This window comes from Polyodon spathula, chromosome 16, assembly GCF_017654505.1.
Source record: "Polyodon spathula isolate WHYD16114869_AA chromosome 16, ASM1765450v1, whole genome shotgun sequence".
Classification (NCBI taxonomy): domain Eukaryota; kingdom Metazoa; phylum Chordata; class Actinopteri; order Acipenseriformes; family Polyodontidae; genus Polyodon; species Polyodon spathula.
In genome coordinates, this window is record NC_054549.1 from 4,315,929 (window position 1) to 4,331,876 (window position 15,948).

General features: G+C 44.1%; 1 protein-coding gene across 5 annotated transcripts in view; it reads left to right on the forward strand.

Annotated features, from left to right (window-relative positions):
• LOC121329233 (vacuolar protein sorting-associated protein 13D-like) overlaps positions 1–15,948 on the forward strand; it is a 64,667-nt gene that overhangs the window by 36,061 nt on the left and 12,658 nt on the right. For all 5 annotated transcript variants that reach the window (XM_041274716.1, XM_041274715.1, XM_041274720.1 and 2 more), the window contains 22 exons: positions 350–397; positions 753–903; positions 1,288–1,504; positions 1,704–1,951; positions 2,789–2,980; positions 3,365–3,491; positions 3,602–3,744; positions 4,139–4,269; positions 4,863–5,038; positions 5,213–5,336; positions 5,597–5,832; positions 6,547–6,658; positions 6,869–7,026; positions 7,365–7,473; positions 7,708–7,887; positions 8,206–8,310; positions 8,504–8,653; positions 8,916–9,065; positions 9,524–9,620; positions 10,186–10,334; positions 12,146–12,280; positions 12,946–13,113. In XM_041274716.1, coding sequence (XP_041130650.1) covers positions 350–397; positions 753–903; positions 1,288–1,504; positions 1,704–1,951; positions 2,789–2,980; positions 3,365–3,491; positions 3,602–3,744; positions 4,139–4,269; positions 4,863–5,038; positions 5,213–5,336; positions 5,597–5,832; positions 6,547–6,658; positions 6,869–7,026; positions 7,365–7,473; positions 7,708–7,887; positions 8,206–8,310; positions 8,504–8,653; positions 8,916–9,065; positions 9,524–9,620; positions 10,186–10,334; positions 12,146–12,280; positions 12,946–13,113 — 3,306 coding nt within the window. The remainder of the gene's footprint in view (positions 1–349; positions 398–752; positions 904–1,287; positions 1,505–1,703; positions 1,952–2,788; positions 2,981–3,364; positions 3,492–3,601; positions 3,745–4,138; positions 4,270–4,862; positions 5,039–5,212; positions 5,337–5,596; positions 5,833–6,546; positions 6,659–6,868; positions 7,027–7,364; positions 7,474–7,707; positions 7,888–8,205; positions 8,311–8,503; positions 8,654–8,915; positions 9,066–9,523; positions 9,621–10,185; positions 10,335–12,145; positions 12,281–12,945; positions 13,114–15,948) is intronic.

Below are 15,948 nucleotides of genomic sequence, written 5' to 3' on the forward strand. Positions count from 1 at the left end.
ACTGATATGAAAACATACCTTCCCTGTCTCAGTTGAGTCTTTGCCAGTCATACAGGGATGGGTGGGAGCATGTATTAAAATCTGAAATCGGTGAAACTACTATGCAATAGGTGACTTATTTCCATCCCTGTCATACAATGTAGCCAATCAAGACCTTACCTGTAATGTGATACATTATTCTCATCACCTGCATATCGTGATGCGTGTCAAACTGTAACTTTAGTGTATCATCACACCCCAGTTGGTTAATGGGGTCCAATTGGGTATAGAAGTCAGTTGGCCTGGTAACACATTATGCCGTGTGTACCATGGTGTGTTAATGTGATTGTTCATTGTCTTTAATTTCTAGGTTGGAAGCCCGATCAGTAAGACTAACATTATCCATCCCCATGTCTATGTAAGTACACTGCTTGAGAAGTAACACAAACACTGTCAAACACCCCTTCCCTTCCTTGTGCTCCATTCTCTATACTTACAAAGGGCACAGTTATAGCAATGGAGATATAGTGGAGACGTGCACTTTAGAACTGTATATGTGTCTACACAATGCTTTATCTAATTGCTATGAAATTTGGACATTCTCTTCATCCATTAATAGCTTGTCTATATGTTTCCCTTACTATTCTATATATGAATCCTGTTTTTTCATGACACTGATTATAACTCTAGTTTTATATTTCCATACGTCACAGAGGTGTATTATTCTGTGGCACCTGTCTGTCACAATGTGCTGGAGCTCTTTTTTATTTCAGTTCTCAGCTCTGCCCCCTGCACGAGTGGTTTTCTCCATCACTTTGGAAGGCAGTGCCCGCAAGGTCATCACAGTGCGGTCAGCCCTGATGGTCAAGAACCGCCTGGAGGTGCCCATGGAAGTGCGACTGGACAGCCCCTCAGCCCCCGACAGTGAGTAACAGCCCCCCTCTCTCTCTCTGTACAGCCATGCCAGCCAGTCATTGGGGGTTTTGTCCACAATTAACTGGGGTGGCTTAACTGGTCAATGGCTTTTGATGCCTTTGTAATTTAACCTCCTGGGAACCAGATGAAAAGTAATACCTGCTGTTCCACCGTCAATAGGGTTTTGGGACACTATTGGCAACGAGGACGGTATTATTATTATTATTATTATTATTATTATTATTATTATGTTTGTTTATTTTTATTTTTATGTTTATTTTTTTATTGCTAAAATTCATAGTTCAGTTGGAAAAAGGGCCAAGAAATTATCCATAAAGGCCTTGATTGTAATGTTGAGGAAAGTGTGATTGGACTATGTGCTTGTTGTGTCAGAGCCCGTGGTGCTGCCGCCTATCCTGCCTGGGGAGTCCCAGGCTGTGCCTCTTCACCTCACCTCCTGGAGGCTGCAGGCTCGACCTAAGGGCCTGGGCCTCTTCTTCTGCAAGACACCCATCCACTGGACCAGCATGGAGCGGCCTGGCGAGGTCAGCAGCAGCAAGAGGGAGTGCCACTCTGCAGACTACGAGGAGCACCTGAACCGCAGCTTCAGGTAACCGAGACAGACGGGCACGCAACTGCACAAGGAGCTGCTTCCTTCAGTTTGAATTAGTGACTGAGAAATGCTTTTGAGTCATTGAGTTTATTTACTGTCAGGATTTCATCTTGTTAATACAAACAAACCTTATACCGCTGTGCAACGGGAGTCTTATTTTCATCCCTGTAAAGTTTGCCACTGTGTTTGTTTCCAGGTTCTGTGTGGTGATTAAGAAGGAGAACTATCCTGACTGTGTGCCCCCCAAAACGGAGCAGGGCAGTGCCAAGCAGATCTACCGGCAGCCCGGGCACACCATCTACCTGCTGCCCACCCTGGTCTTGGCCAACCTGCTACCCTGCGACCTGAGCTTCTACATCAAGGGCACCTCCATCAAGGGGGCCCTGAAACCGGGCAAGGAGGCCGTGCTGCACGCAGCTGACACCTCACAGAACATTGAGCTGGGTGAGATCAACAGGCACATTTACACTAATACTTCATAATATTCTTACAGTATCATCCATATCTATACAACATACAACCTTGGTACATTCAGAAACACTAAGAGAAACTTTGTCAAATTCAGTAACAGACGTGGCCTCTATTTGAAGACATTGAGAAACCATTACTGCTGAAAGATTTGCCATTGAGTTTTACAAAGTTTCTTTTTGTGTTTCTAAAAGGAATACAAGCTTAACAAGCACTGCCCATGACAAGTATCTTTCACTGCACCGATTACAAAAGCTTTCGGCATGCCGGATTTTGCTAAGATAGAAAAAAAAAAAAACCTGGATCCTTACTTAAAAGGCTTGTAAAAGTGTGTGATCTTCAGAAAATGTATTTTAGCAATGGTAGCACTACTGATATATCATGGATATATCATGGAAATAAAAGCAGTTTTGTTATACAAATCATATCATTTTTATACTGTTTTATATTGCTGTTCTAACTGCTGTCCAACCATCAAAATATCAATACTTCATCTATGCCATTAGATAGTCGCTGCAAAAAAAAAAAAAAAAACATCAATTTGTCTTAAAGATCTTAACTTACCTGTGACTGGTCACTGCAGTTTTAAAGGCTAATAGTTTGTGTGCATGTGTATTCTTACAGTTTAAAAGTTTCAGGAATGCAACAGAATCTACCACTGATGAAGACACCTGCCGAATGACTACCTGACTTGTATTTCTTAAGTATTATGTTAGAACCCTAACAACCCTACTCTCTGGCTCTCTGTAGTGTGTGAGGGGAAACCAGTGCCCTGTAGCCCCTAACCTCCCCCTCTCTGTGTCCTCCTCACAGGGGTGCATCTGGAGAACTTCCCTGTGTGCAAGGAGCTGCTGATCCCCGTGGGCACGCAGAACTACGTGGTGCGCATGCGGCTTTATGACCCGAACAAGCGGCTGCTGTGTCTGACCATCCGCATCATCTTGAGATCGCAGGGAGCCCTGAAGATCCTCATCTCCGCCCCCTACTGGCTGCTCAACAAGACCGGTAGGGCTCACATTGTCAAGGGGGGGTGGTTTGGTTTGTTTAGGGAGAACAGTTTGTTTTGAAGAATCTGTACTTGAAAGAACACGCTTAAAAGCATGCTCAGTTCTGCAGGTTAGAGTGCTGCAGAGCAGATTTCATGCATGATCCGAGTGGGGAAAATCTGTGCGGCTCAGTTACTTAATTTACCCATTATGTACGCTGCAGCTTAATTGTGATGAATCCTAGTTAGGATATTGCAAGTTATTTGGCTATATGTTGTTGTGCATACACCAGTCACGCTTACGTTTTACTTGAGAACCACTTATCCAGTTGGTAAGGACAAAAGTATTGAGGCTGAGGAGTGGTGCATTGAGCTCATGATTCTCTCCCTCTCCTCTGTTTCAGGGCTGCCCCTGATTTTCCGGCAGGACAACGGGAAGACGGACGCGGCGGGGCAGTTTGAAGAGCACGAGCTGGCACGCAGCCTCAGCCCCATGCTGTTCTGTTACTCTGACAAGGAGCAGCCCAACATGTGAGATCCTAGTGAAAATTGTTTGGTCCTGTGGTTTGAGTGTTTTGTTGTTTGGTGAATTATCCAGTAATATGATCCTGAGACATTCTGTGTGTATTACTGTCCCTCAGGTGCACCATGAGAATTGGGAAGGGGATTCATCCAGAGGGGGTTCCCGGCTGGTGTCAGGGCTTCTCTCTGGATGGGGGCAGTGGCGTCCGAGCGGTCAAAGTCATCCAGCACGGGAACCGGCCCGGCCTCATCTACAACATAGGCAAGTCACGTCAGAGTGTTACTTCTGTTCTGAAGCCAGTGATTAGCCTGTGAGTTTAAAACCAAAACTTAATCCGGCTGGATTCTTAAAGCTATTTCCTCCAAATCATAATTTTTGTTGTGAAATAAATTAAAAAACAAATACCAATTACAATTATTGGATGTATTTTTTCCTTTGGAAAAAAATTGCACAAAGGATAGTTTGGAGTAAATAGCTTTGAGAATCTAGCCGATATTGTCAAAGCATTTACTCTTGAATTTTTGGAAACAGATAATTTCACGTTAATGGTAGAAATTGTGAAACTTTTAACGACTTGTTTGAAATGTAAGCTTAGAGAGGACAGGACAGTCTTTGGCCCGCTCATTAATGCCGTGGGAGGCGGGATGTTTTGCAGGGATCAACGTGAGGAAGGGGAAAGGCCGTTACCAAGACACCCACATCGTGACCTTTGCCCCTCGCTACCTGCTGGACAACAAGTCCTCCCACCAACTGGCCTTCTCCCAGCGCGAGTTTGCCAGAGGAAAGGTAATGATCCGTGAGGGACAACACAAACAATACCCTAAAGTGTCATGAATGAGAGATGCACAATAAGACTGTGTTGAGGTCATAAAAACATGGAGCAGTTCCTATTGGAAATAGCTGAAGCAACACATTGAGGTTAACATCTCAAGTGAATACAATTTTAAGAAACCAAAATGTGCAATAAACTAAAGTAGGCAAACTTCAGCACAGCGACTTGTTTCCTAATTTAGTTTTTTACAGGTTTTAAATATCAGTATTTCTCAGCAAGAAACATTTTCAGACCATTACCATGGTACTTTTGCAAGGTATCTCACTATAAAGTTTTGTTTTGCTTACACCATGCTATAGACTTACTTCCTGAGCAACAGGTATTAGAACCCCCTTAGGTGTGTTGTCTACAGTACTTTGACCACTTTGAGCTACAGGTAGGACCTTAGGTGGAACCGTATGTGCTGCACAGGACATGAATCTAAAGTATTGTGACAGGAAAGACTTCACATGAATCACTGTGAAAATAAAGCAAGGATGTGCTAATACGAGATAAGAAAGGCTTGGTTATTACCCTTGTTCTCAGTGATGGGCTGTATGCTTTTCAGGGCACAACAAATCCAGAGGGCTACATCTCAACCCTGCCTGGCTCCAGCGTGGTCTTCCACTGGCCACGCAACGACTACGACCAGCTGCTGTGCGTGCGATTGATGGACACGCCCAACTGCACCTGGTCTGGAGGCTTCGAGGTCAACAAGCACAAGTCCTTCCACGTCAACATGAGGTGAGAGCCGGCTCATGCCAAACAATGCTGACCACTGAGTCACAGCTTGGTTACTACTAATGTTGACTGAGATCAAACTCTTTTCACTTATGAATGTTAAGCTGCTCTTTTGACTACACCGCTGGTCGAGTCCAAGCTGTGCCCTGAGCGGTACTTTTAATTACCCCTCTCCAGGGACACCCTGGGGAATTGCTTCTTCCTGCGTGCTGAGGTCACCCTGAAGGGGGCGACGTACCGAATCTCCTTCAGCGACACAGACCAGCTCCCTCCTCCGCTGCGCATCGACAACCACTCGGAGGTAACATGCTGGTGAATGAGGAGCCATTGTTAGAGAAACAACCAACAATGTTTAAAAATAAAAAATCATCACGTCGTTCTGAATAGATGGGCCCTGTTTTGTTACCTTTTAAAATAAGGGGATACGGGTTATTGCAGTCAGAGGCAAAAAAAAAAGCGCCATAAATGTGTTTAATAAACCCTGGAAAGTGGCCTGTCAAAAAACACAACCCTGACGCTCCCAATCTCTCTCATCTTACCCCCTTTTCACTCCCTCTGCAGGTCCCAATTCAGTTCTGGCAGCACGGTGTGGCTGATCTCCGCTTGCACACAGAGGTGAAGCCAGGGCTGTCTCTGGACTATGCCTGGGATGAGCCCACCCTGCCCTCCTACATCACCCTGACAGTGAAGGGCGCCGGCTCCTCTGAAGTCACTGCAGATATGAACTTCTTCCGGGAAAACAATAAGCTGTACTATGAGAACTTCATCTACATCGCCGCTTCCTACACCTTCTCACAGTATGTACAGGGAAGAAGGGGGGCTGTTTTCAGGGTTCAGTTAGGTTTTAGAAATTCATCTTCTCTTGCACTTCTGTGACTGTTATTATGTCACTTCCCTATTGGAACCTTAAAAGCAACTACACTTAATTATTTTGCTGCGAGTGTAGATCTCACACTTAGAATGTGAACGACAAACCATTCTAAACGTTTAAAACGCAACAGGTTCCTTATAAACAGAGTAAGTTAATATTGGGGTTGTGTCTGTTTTCTATTTAGATTTAATGATTTATAATATATTTGGTGGCTATCTCTAATCAAGTTGAGAGTGTGTTTTCTCTTGCAGTCTTTGTATGACAGTATAATCGACTTGATTAGAGATAGCCACCGAACACTTGAAAACATACAGACCAGACTACATAGATACAACACTAATGTGTAAATGGAGTAGATTATGAAAAATACTGAATATTAAATAAATAAATACCATTACACTGTATTGTTACTACTGTGTAAACACTAAGGCTAACTTTTGAATAAGATTTTAACTACTGTATTAACACCCAACATAACAAGAATGGTCTCCCAGTCATGAAACCCATATGGCAGTGGTTCAGTGAGCAGCTGAAATAAATTCAACCTCATCTCACTTTCAAAAACGTGTAGAGCAGTAGCCTTTTGCATTGACTTTAAGAAACAAGACATTAATCTACATGCTAAATTCTCTCAATACAGGAGCCAGGAGGCCAGCAATAAGAGACCAAAGTCTGCAAACAGGGCTGTGAGGTGCTCTGAGCTGGTGCTGGATGTGGAGACGAAGACCCAGAGAGTCATTTTGAAAAAAAAGGTAAGTTGCTGAGATCACACAGTCCCACGTAGTTTATACAAAAAGAAAAGCTGCCAAAAAATGTACTGACTTCTGGAACTTGGTAAGGTTCCCAATGTACTTCAGTAATCCTGATCTGAAGGACCACACACACCTGCTGTTATTTTGTGGTGGAGATGCTGTTTATTGAGCCTTACCTTGGGACTCTCTCTCTCTCGCTTTCTCTCTCAGGAGCCAGGGAAGCGCTCTCAGCTCTGGCGCATGACTGGCACTGGAATGCTGTGTCACGAAGGCTCCTCCCCGCCGCAGAGTAAGCCCGCCCAGCCCCGACCCCAGGACTCCTCCCTTGTGCTAGACATCGCCGGATTGGCTGCTGTCACTAACAACAGGTGAGAACATAGGCCACGTGACTTGGTATCTGCTGCTTTGAATGTCATGAAACTCTGGGTCATGTTGACCTACTGTTTCAAAGTCCTGACAGTTTTTTACATCTCTGAAAATATTTTAATGTTATAAAACTAGCAAAGATGCTTCTCCAGAAGAATAACTTAACTGCTCCTTCCTGCTGTGGAGTTTCGTGTAAGTTTTTACCATTACAGTTGTTTAATTTCCCTCTGAACAGTTGTCTTGCTTCCTGTGTGTCAGGATTAGCCAACCTAAAAATCTTACCTTGTAAGTCAGGGGAACAAGCATTTGGTTGAACTGTAGCTGTGTGCCTGTGTTTCAGCTTCGAGCCCCTGATGCTGAGGAAGCCAGACTCGCGGCGTAGCACCACACAGACCTGGTACTTCAGCGCTGGCAAGCTCACCTGCGGCCTGCCTCGACTAGTAGTGCAGGTGAGGGGCACCGACACTGGCTTCCACGCTCTCATATCACTATCCCTCACCCTCTCTCCTTCACCCCTCACATACATTGTCTCTTTCCCTGTCCATCATGCACCCCCTCACTCTCCTGAGCTCTCAGCCCTTTTCCATTTTACCCACCCTCACACATTCCCTCTGGTATCTCTGACAGTACAGAGCTTGTCATGACCCCTCTCGCTCCCCCTCCTCCTCTCCCCCTCTCTCCAGACGAGGCGCGGTGTCTCTGGTCTCTATGACGGTGCGGAGGTAGTGCTGGGTCCGGACCCCTTCTCTGGTCTCGTCGACCCCATTCCCCCTGAGCAGCAGTTCCACAATCAGAAGATGCGTCCCGGCTCAGGGGTCCTGTCAGTGGGGGTGATGCCTGATGGGCCCACGCGTGTGCTGCAGGTGAGGGGCTCACTCCAACTTCACACCCCCTTCCACGGGTTAATGCGTGGAGCTTGATCACTTTGAGCTATAGTACCATCCTCTACTGGGGATGCATGTGGTAATGATTAGGATATAGTGGAGGCGCCCATACCCACAAGTTTTACATATAGTTAGAAAAACACTTCTCATTGTGATGAAACTTGGAAGGGCATTCTTTAAAAGTTATTGAGATCAACAGAAATATAATGATGTACAATTAGGAATATAAATATTGAACCCTCCCAGTCTAGTCACTTGGTGTTCGGTACTAACAGAAGGTCTGGGGTGTGTTTTCAGATCACTGATCTTAACCAGCGGCGCCCGACCCGCTCATCCCCCAGCTCAGAGGAGGCTCTGGACAGGGAGAGCGAGATGCGGAAGAGCACAGAGCAGGAGTTGGAGGTACAAAAAACAATCAAGACTTAAGACATCAAATATCAATTTCAAAATCAAGTATTCTACCAACCTGGTGTGCTCTCCCTGTGTTTGTGTGTGTGTGAGATCAGAACTGTGTTCACCTTGCTGTGTGTTCTGATCAGAGCTTTGCTTTCCTGCATATGTGTTGATGTCAGAGCTGCTCCTCCTCACCCTGCAGGTGCTGGTGAGCTTGGAGGAGGGGGTGGGCCTCTCCCTGGTCAACAAGGTCCCGGAGGAGCTGGTCTTCACCACGCTGTCAGGGATCGACTTGCACTTCACCCAAACTGCAGCCAGCCAGGTCCTGGAGCTGAGCATCAACCAAGTCCAGGTGAGTCCCTCCATTCAACAACACAGCCTTGCAGACTCAATCAGGGCTTCTGAAGGTTTCACACGATGCAGCACGGTTTCTACCTCAAATTGGGACTGATCTAAATTTGATTGGAGATGCTAACGACAAAATAAACCACTCAATGAATGGTAGAATATGCATCTAAACGGTATCGGATCTTGACGCTGATCCCCTGTCCCTCACAGTTAAAAGATATTTTCTGTTTTTATTTCTTATTTGTGTGACTCAATGTCACCTCCAGGTGGATAACCAGCTGCTGGGCACGACTCAGCCAGTGATGCTGTGTGTCACCCCCAGTAACAGCGAGAGTGGGGTGGTGGAGACGGGGCCCGTACTGCAGCTCAACACCATGAAGGTGCCCAGCAACCTGATGCTGACTGACCTCTTCAAGGTACCGTCGGCATATGCTGTTAAAAGTGGAGTAAAGTGTGGTGTGATTGTGCTCTATCCCTTTATATAAGTTTCTCATAGTAAAAGCACAGCACAATGGAATAAAGTATAGTGAAAGCTTGGTAAGCATTGTAAAACACAGAGAGGTATAGCAAAGTATACTATATCCATGATGCTGTACAATATATTTGATTGCACTTAACCCATGTGTGTGATTGCGCTACATCTCTAATGATGTACCGTGTGATTGATTATACTGTACCTTGATTTATAATGTGTGTGATTTGCTCTTAATCTGATGCAAGGTGTCTGTGTTTGCACTATCATATCTGCTGCAGTACCGTATGTGTGACTGTATATCGTGTGTGTGTGTGATTTGCTCTCTATCTGATGTACAGTGTCTGTGATTGCGCTGTATTCCTGACACACAGTATATGGGACTGTGCTCTATCTCCTCAGCACCTCATGGTGACAGCCCGCCGGTTTACCATCCAGATTGAGGAGAAGCTACTGCTCAAGCTGCTAAGTTTCTTTGGCTATGGACAATCGGAGCCAGGTAGACACTGCATCTGCACCACCGACTTTCTGTCCAATGGAACTATTGTATACCACAGCAAGAGGTAGTAACACTTAGTGCAGAAGGAAAGCACAACTGAACTACAGGATCTCCCTACAGTCAGCGATCATAGGCTGTATTATAACCTGCAATGCTATTGTAGGTGTAGCATGGAATAGTTGATTAATCACGTCATGTGATTGCAAAGTGAAGTGAAGCATGCGGTTTAAGGTGGATTGAAGTACAGTTGTAATCTGTTCACATATAGACGACATTTTAGAACATTTAGTAAATAGTTATAAAAAAAAAATCCACCTGGTTTACAGCGCATAAAGAGTAAAGTGTTAGGAAACGGTACGCTCACAAATAGAACATCAGACATTGTAAAATACATGATTTGTGTATATTTTGTTTAAGTGGCAACTAATCCACCTATTCAGCAATTATTACCTCAGCTATTGCCAAACTAGTAATCATCCTAACTCTTGAGAGTGCCATTTGAATGTATTGTAGGGCTGTATGGGCCTGGTTTTCACAGCGCTTTGTCTGTGTATATGTGACTCAGAGATGGAGAAGCTGGATGAGAGCCTGCATGAAAAGCCCAGCGAGCAGGGAGGACCTGTGAAGCGCTACTACTTTGAGAACCTCAAGATCAGCCTTCAGCAGATCAAGCTGAGTGTCTTCACTTCCAGCAAGCTCTCTCCCGAACTCAAGGTACCGTTCCAACGGCTGCTTTCAAACCCGACCCAAGGGCTTGCAATTGAAAACAAGAAGCGAAACCAGGACCCTGTCCACTGCTTCCAAATGTGCCACATATACAAAGAAGCACAATATCCAGTTCTCACAATGAAAAAGTAAAACAAACACAATTAAACTGTACATTGTTAAATACAGCACTCCCTATTTGTTAAGTAGAATGAATTTAGTGGCTGAGTTTATTTGAAATGTTTAGTAAAAGGCTAGCGGTTTGTATATGTTTCTAAATTTGAATGTAAATAGATTAGACTTTCCTTACTGGAATGTGGAAGGTGACACAATGTCCATGGTCGCTCACCACTGCACAAGGGGGACATGATCCAAATCAACAGATACTGGAATAACAAGCAATAGGTCAGAGCAGTGCAGTGTTCTTGTCTGCCTCTAGGTGGCAGCTTGTTCCTATTCTAAAACATGATCGATCGCACTGCTCACCAAACACAGCTGTGTTTTACCAGGGAACACCAGATTAGTGTAACTTGCTGTTGTGTGATTCGTTTGACTCCAGGTCAAGGTCACAGGCCAATCCTGTTCTTTTCTACTAATGTCGCTATAGAAGTAGACCCAATGATAATGATCTAATATGTGTAAACTTGTGTACAGTTACTGGTACAAATCCTATTTTCAAAGAAGCGCAATTACTTAGAAAGGCAGCTCTTTCACAGAAGTCATTTTTCATCAGAAACAGTTTCTATGGGCTGTGTAATAATTGGATAGCAGCTAATATACGAGAATATATGTTTTTTTCTTTTTTTTAATTATTTCCCTTTGCACTTCACAGTAAGGGTCATTCCAGCTCAAGTAGATCAAATTCTGAGGATGCATTTCCTCCATTGGTGGTTGATGATGATACACAAAGCACATGTGTTTGAGAAAATGCTGCTTGGACTGGTGTGGTGTGCATACAGAAGAAGGGCTGTGTGGTCTCACATGGTGAAAATGTGTCTGAAGTTGGTAACAAATGCCCGTTTTGATGACCCTTGCCCTCCCTTTTCTCCATGTGAGGGATGACCTAGACCAAAAAAAAAAAGTAAAAAGTGTCACTATCAGTCTAAAGCTCGTTTCAAGGGCTTTCCAACAAAATTAATTGTCATTGACGGAAGGTCTAGCATCCACCGCTGGTCCACCTGAACTAGAATGACCCTATGCCCTTATTCATTACTGTTAAGTGATTTTAACTAACAAAATAATTCCTCGCAATTTCACGGTGTGCAGATCCATTGAAGTGTCTAAATTCTTTGACTCCGAGCTGTTTAACCCTCACTACCAGGCCAGGTGATCTTGGGTGAGGGGAAGGATTTGAGACTGACAAAAAGTGAATTTTGTTCAGTAGGGCTGTGCTGATACTTTTTCTCAGTAATAGCCTTTTAAGAAGTATTTGTCAGCAGGTAGTAAATAAATCAAAACACACCTAGTTATTAATGTGTGGATTTCAAAAACAAGAAAAGCTGCCCTTCCTTCACCTTTACAATTGTGTACCAATCAATGGCAATTAATTTCTGCATTGAGTGGTTTTAAAAGCCAGCTGCCCAATTAGATTACCTGCACTGGCCGAATTCTTTGCATTCTCAGCAAGGTTTTTTGTCTTCCCTTTGCATTTCAAGTTGAAAACAGCAGTACGTGTTTATTTTGTCCATACCTCAAACGTGTTATTAGTATCGGGCTCCCCTGACCTCTCATATGGCAGGCTCTGTCCACAGCCCTGTCACCCTCTCTCAGTACATTCGGTTCTTCTGAAGTGGGGTCTCTTCCTCTGTGTCCTGTCGCAGGCTCTGAAGAGCACCCTGGGGATCCCGCTGATCCGTTTTGAAGATGCTGTGATCAACATGGACCCCTACACCCGCGTGCACCCTTACGAGACCCAGGAGATCATTATCAACGACATCCTCAAACACTTTCTAGAGGTCAGGCTCCACTCTGTCACAAACCCAAAGAGGTCAGCTCTCTCACTAACCCCATTAGCACTCAACTTGCACTACCTTAACAGTGATGAAATCCAACATTAGTGCTGATCGGTAGAGTTTCCTAATCGAATATCGGATAGGATGTAATTCTTAATCAGTGCATGAAGGACACCTTATTCAAAAGCCAGAAGGAAAACAATATTGTAGAAAATATGCATATTTTACATAGTAATATAATACATGCATTTAGAAAATGTTATTCTTAAAAAGCAAGAAGACATCCCATTTTATTTTCATTCGATTCTGCCATCTCTCTGCACAAGACAAATACAAACCAAGCTTTAGTGTTATAATGTGCAAGCAAAGCATATGTCACTAGGTACCTGGGTAGCTGATCCTGCTTTAGCTGCTTAGGGTCATATGGTATTATAGCTTGTAGTATTGTGCAGCATCACATGACGCTCTGAATGAGAAAGTCAAAGAAACCAGCAGTAAATAAAAGCTAGGACAGCTGATAGAAATCAGGCTTTATCGGGTTTAACCCTTAAATCACAGATCACTTGTCCAATTCCTAATCCCGGAGAAGTAGTACCTTATCTTTAATCCACTATTATTATATGGCTTTAGTGCATCTGGCTGCCTTAGTGTAATGTGTGTGTTTCCAGGAGCTGATGGGCCAGGCCGCACAGATCCTGGGCTCAGTGGATTTCCTGGGGAACCCCATGGGTCTTCTCAACGATGTCACCGAGGGGGTCTCGGAACTCATAAAGTATGGCAACGTGGGAGGGCTGATCCGGAACGTCACACACGGAGTCTCCAACTCAGCTGCCAAGGTAAAAACCCTATGTGAATAAGCTCTGTTATAAAACAATGTGGAGTTCCTGAACTCTTGTTCTAGTAGTTTCCCTTGTGTAAACCTGTACTACTTCCATCTCCCAGGGCTATTTCCATTAACACATCACTGGTCTCAAAGTTTTTCCTGCTGCTGTAGGGTAAGGATAAAGAATAAGTAGCCTCAAATTAAATTGTATTTGTTTATTTACATTGCCCTTACTATGTTACAATGTTTGCAATCATTACAAATGGTGGCACGACAGTAAACATTTATAAGAGATACGGAGGGATGGAGAGACAGGCATAGAGACGTGGGGGGGGGGGACTGACTCTTCTTTGATTTGGACCAGCATTAGAAGGGTACATTCAATGACTTTTGTGAAGAAAAATCACCTGTTCAAGCTGTAGGAAGTGAAGGAAAACTGAAAACCTTTGGGGCTAGAGCTTTAAAAATCAGATTTTTAGAAGCAAGCAGCCTAGAAAAGAGATGCCTGTGCGTGGAGTTTTGCTTTCCACACATTCCTAACGGCAGAACCTTGGTGGAAGCTCCTCACTGCGATGGGATCTGCTTGAAGCGGCTTCAAGGTCCCCGCGGTGTCCATTTGTTTTTATAACCTTGGATAATTCTCCCCCTGCCTGTTCATGTTCTTTTCACTGGCCAAGTGGGGAAAGGCAGCCCTTTATGAGCCTGTCTGCTGAGCTCGTTCCCTGCCCAGGCCAGGCTGCAACAGTAATGCCTTTCACAGCTTTGAATTGGCCCTAAAGACAAAACAAATCACAAGATATAGCAAGACTAAAGGACAGTTAGTTCAAATACTTCAGACAACCATTTAAGCTACTATTTTAAACCACTGCGATTTAAGTTGTACTGTATCTTTTGATTAAGGTTTGGATTAATTACCCACAGTCTTTTACAAGTACAAACGCATAAAGACAAAAAGGGTTTTTTTCTAAATTTACATTTATATGTTAAACACTCATATCTATATACTATGACTCAAGTACTGGTAGCATAACAAGGAAATATGTATATATACTGTTTAACCTGTATAAATCCTCATGTTATATGTGTATGTCCCAAGTTTGTGCATAATAGTGAAGTAGTTTTTGGTAGCTATCTTGAGGTATCTTGGGTTACAGTGTTTCTATAATCTGCAGAAACATTCCCAATATTTTTTATAGTGTTTGTGTTATTCTAAAAGTTACGGTAGTTTTGATGTAATTGTCATAATTATGTAAGACCTGCCTGTTAATAATCAGCTCTCCAGAACTCTGTGATCCGCAGTCTGTTCCCTGTAATGACTCATTCAATTTGTGCACGCAAGCCCACAAACCGCACTCTGCACACCATCCCTGAACGAGGGAGGCTGTAAACTTGAAAGGGCTCGCGTTCTCTTTCCCATCCCAGGAGGAGGAGAAGGAGGTGGGGGAGGGTGGTTATCTGGAAAGTGTATTAGTTTAGTTTTCACAAAAGACAAGCTGGCCTCCAGTTGAACTCAGCGAAGACTTTACATGCTGGGGTCATCCCAAGTTCACGCCTTGCACTCTGTGACTCGCCAAGCGCTGGCTGTTTATGTAGACCTCCGTCTTCCAGCAGGGCTTTCTCAGGCTTTGTAACACAAACCCAATTCCATAGAGCACCTGCTGAGGCAGATCCCTGGGGGGCAGTGCTGAGCAGTCAGGTCAGCTAGAGTGGTAAAAAGGGGGGGGGGGGGGGGTGGGGGGTGGGATCCATGCAGACAGAGCACTTAAAGGTTGATGTATCAGACAGATCAGTACATTGATATAGGAGAGTGGACGTTGATAAGCTCTGTGGCTCTCAGCTGAAGCTTGGCCAGATTGTTCCCACTTTATCTGGGCAATGCCCTGGGTTCACTGCACTGCTGTCTACCTCAAGGGTTTTTCAGCTGTAATACCCTGAGATCATCTAGGAGGTATGATACAGTGTAGTGGCCTACTAGTGGCTATTTACCAGCAGGCAATCTTAAGACTTGGTACTTGGCTTTATGGAGGAATTAAACATTTTGCATTCGGATTTGAGATCTAGAAACCGATCGCAAAAGTTTCTCAGATGCTGCAGAAACATATAGAAGAAAGAGAGTGCTTGATAAACACACAGTCAGACAGAGAGGTCGTTCTTTGTGATTGAGACAGATGAATGGAATCACTCATTCCACACAGAGCTAATCAGGCAGTTCACACAGGCGCCCCAGCAGGGGTCCTTGGCAGGTTAAGTGGTCCTGCAAGCTTTGTTGAGAGGGGCCCAGTCGACGAGCTAATGAGTTGTGGACCGAGCTAATTAGTGGCAGAGCTTGGGTGTGTGGGACAGACCCAGGCATTATTGGAGGGCCTGGGAATGTGAAGAGATGCACACAGAGACACACACACACAGTGTGTTTATTGAGCCTTAATGCCTGCAGACAACTGGATTATGTGTCAGTTCAAAGGACCAGGTTTAATCCATTGTGATTTAACCCCCTTCGTCTGCTAGAAATCGGCACAAAAGCAAAAGTGTCTTCCATTTCAAGAATAGCTTTCAATCTAAAAACTGAAATATAGTCTAGAAACCATCTACAAGTGAAACTGAAACCAGTTACCTGAAACGAGAAGGGGAAACCCAAAACTAAAAACGTATTTTAAGGTATGCTGCAAGTACTGTTTGTCAAAATATTTTCCATTAGCCACTTCATATGTCATACTACATTGATCATTGAACTCCAGGTGATGATAGACTTGAGATTATATCTAATGTTCAGTTGAACCACTTTTTAACCAAATAGCATTATTACCATAACTATTGTCATCAGCTGGCTGCTGCAATGCTAAATTAAATC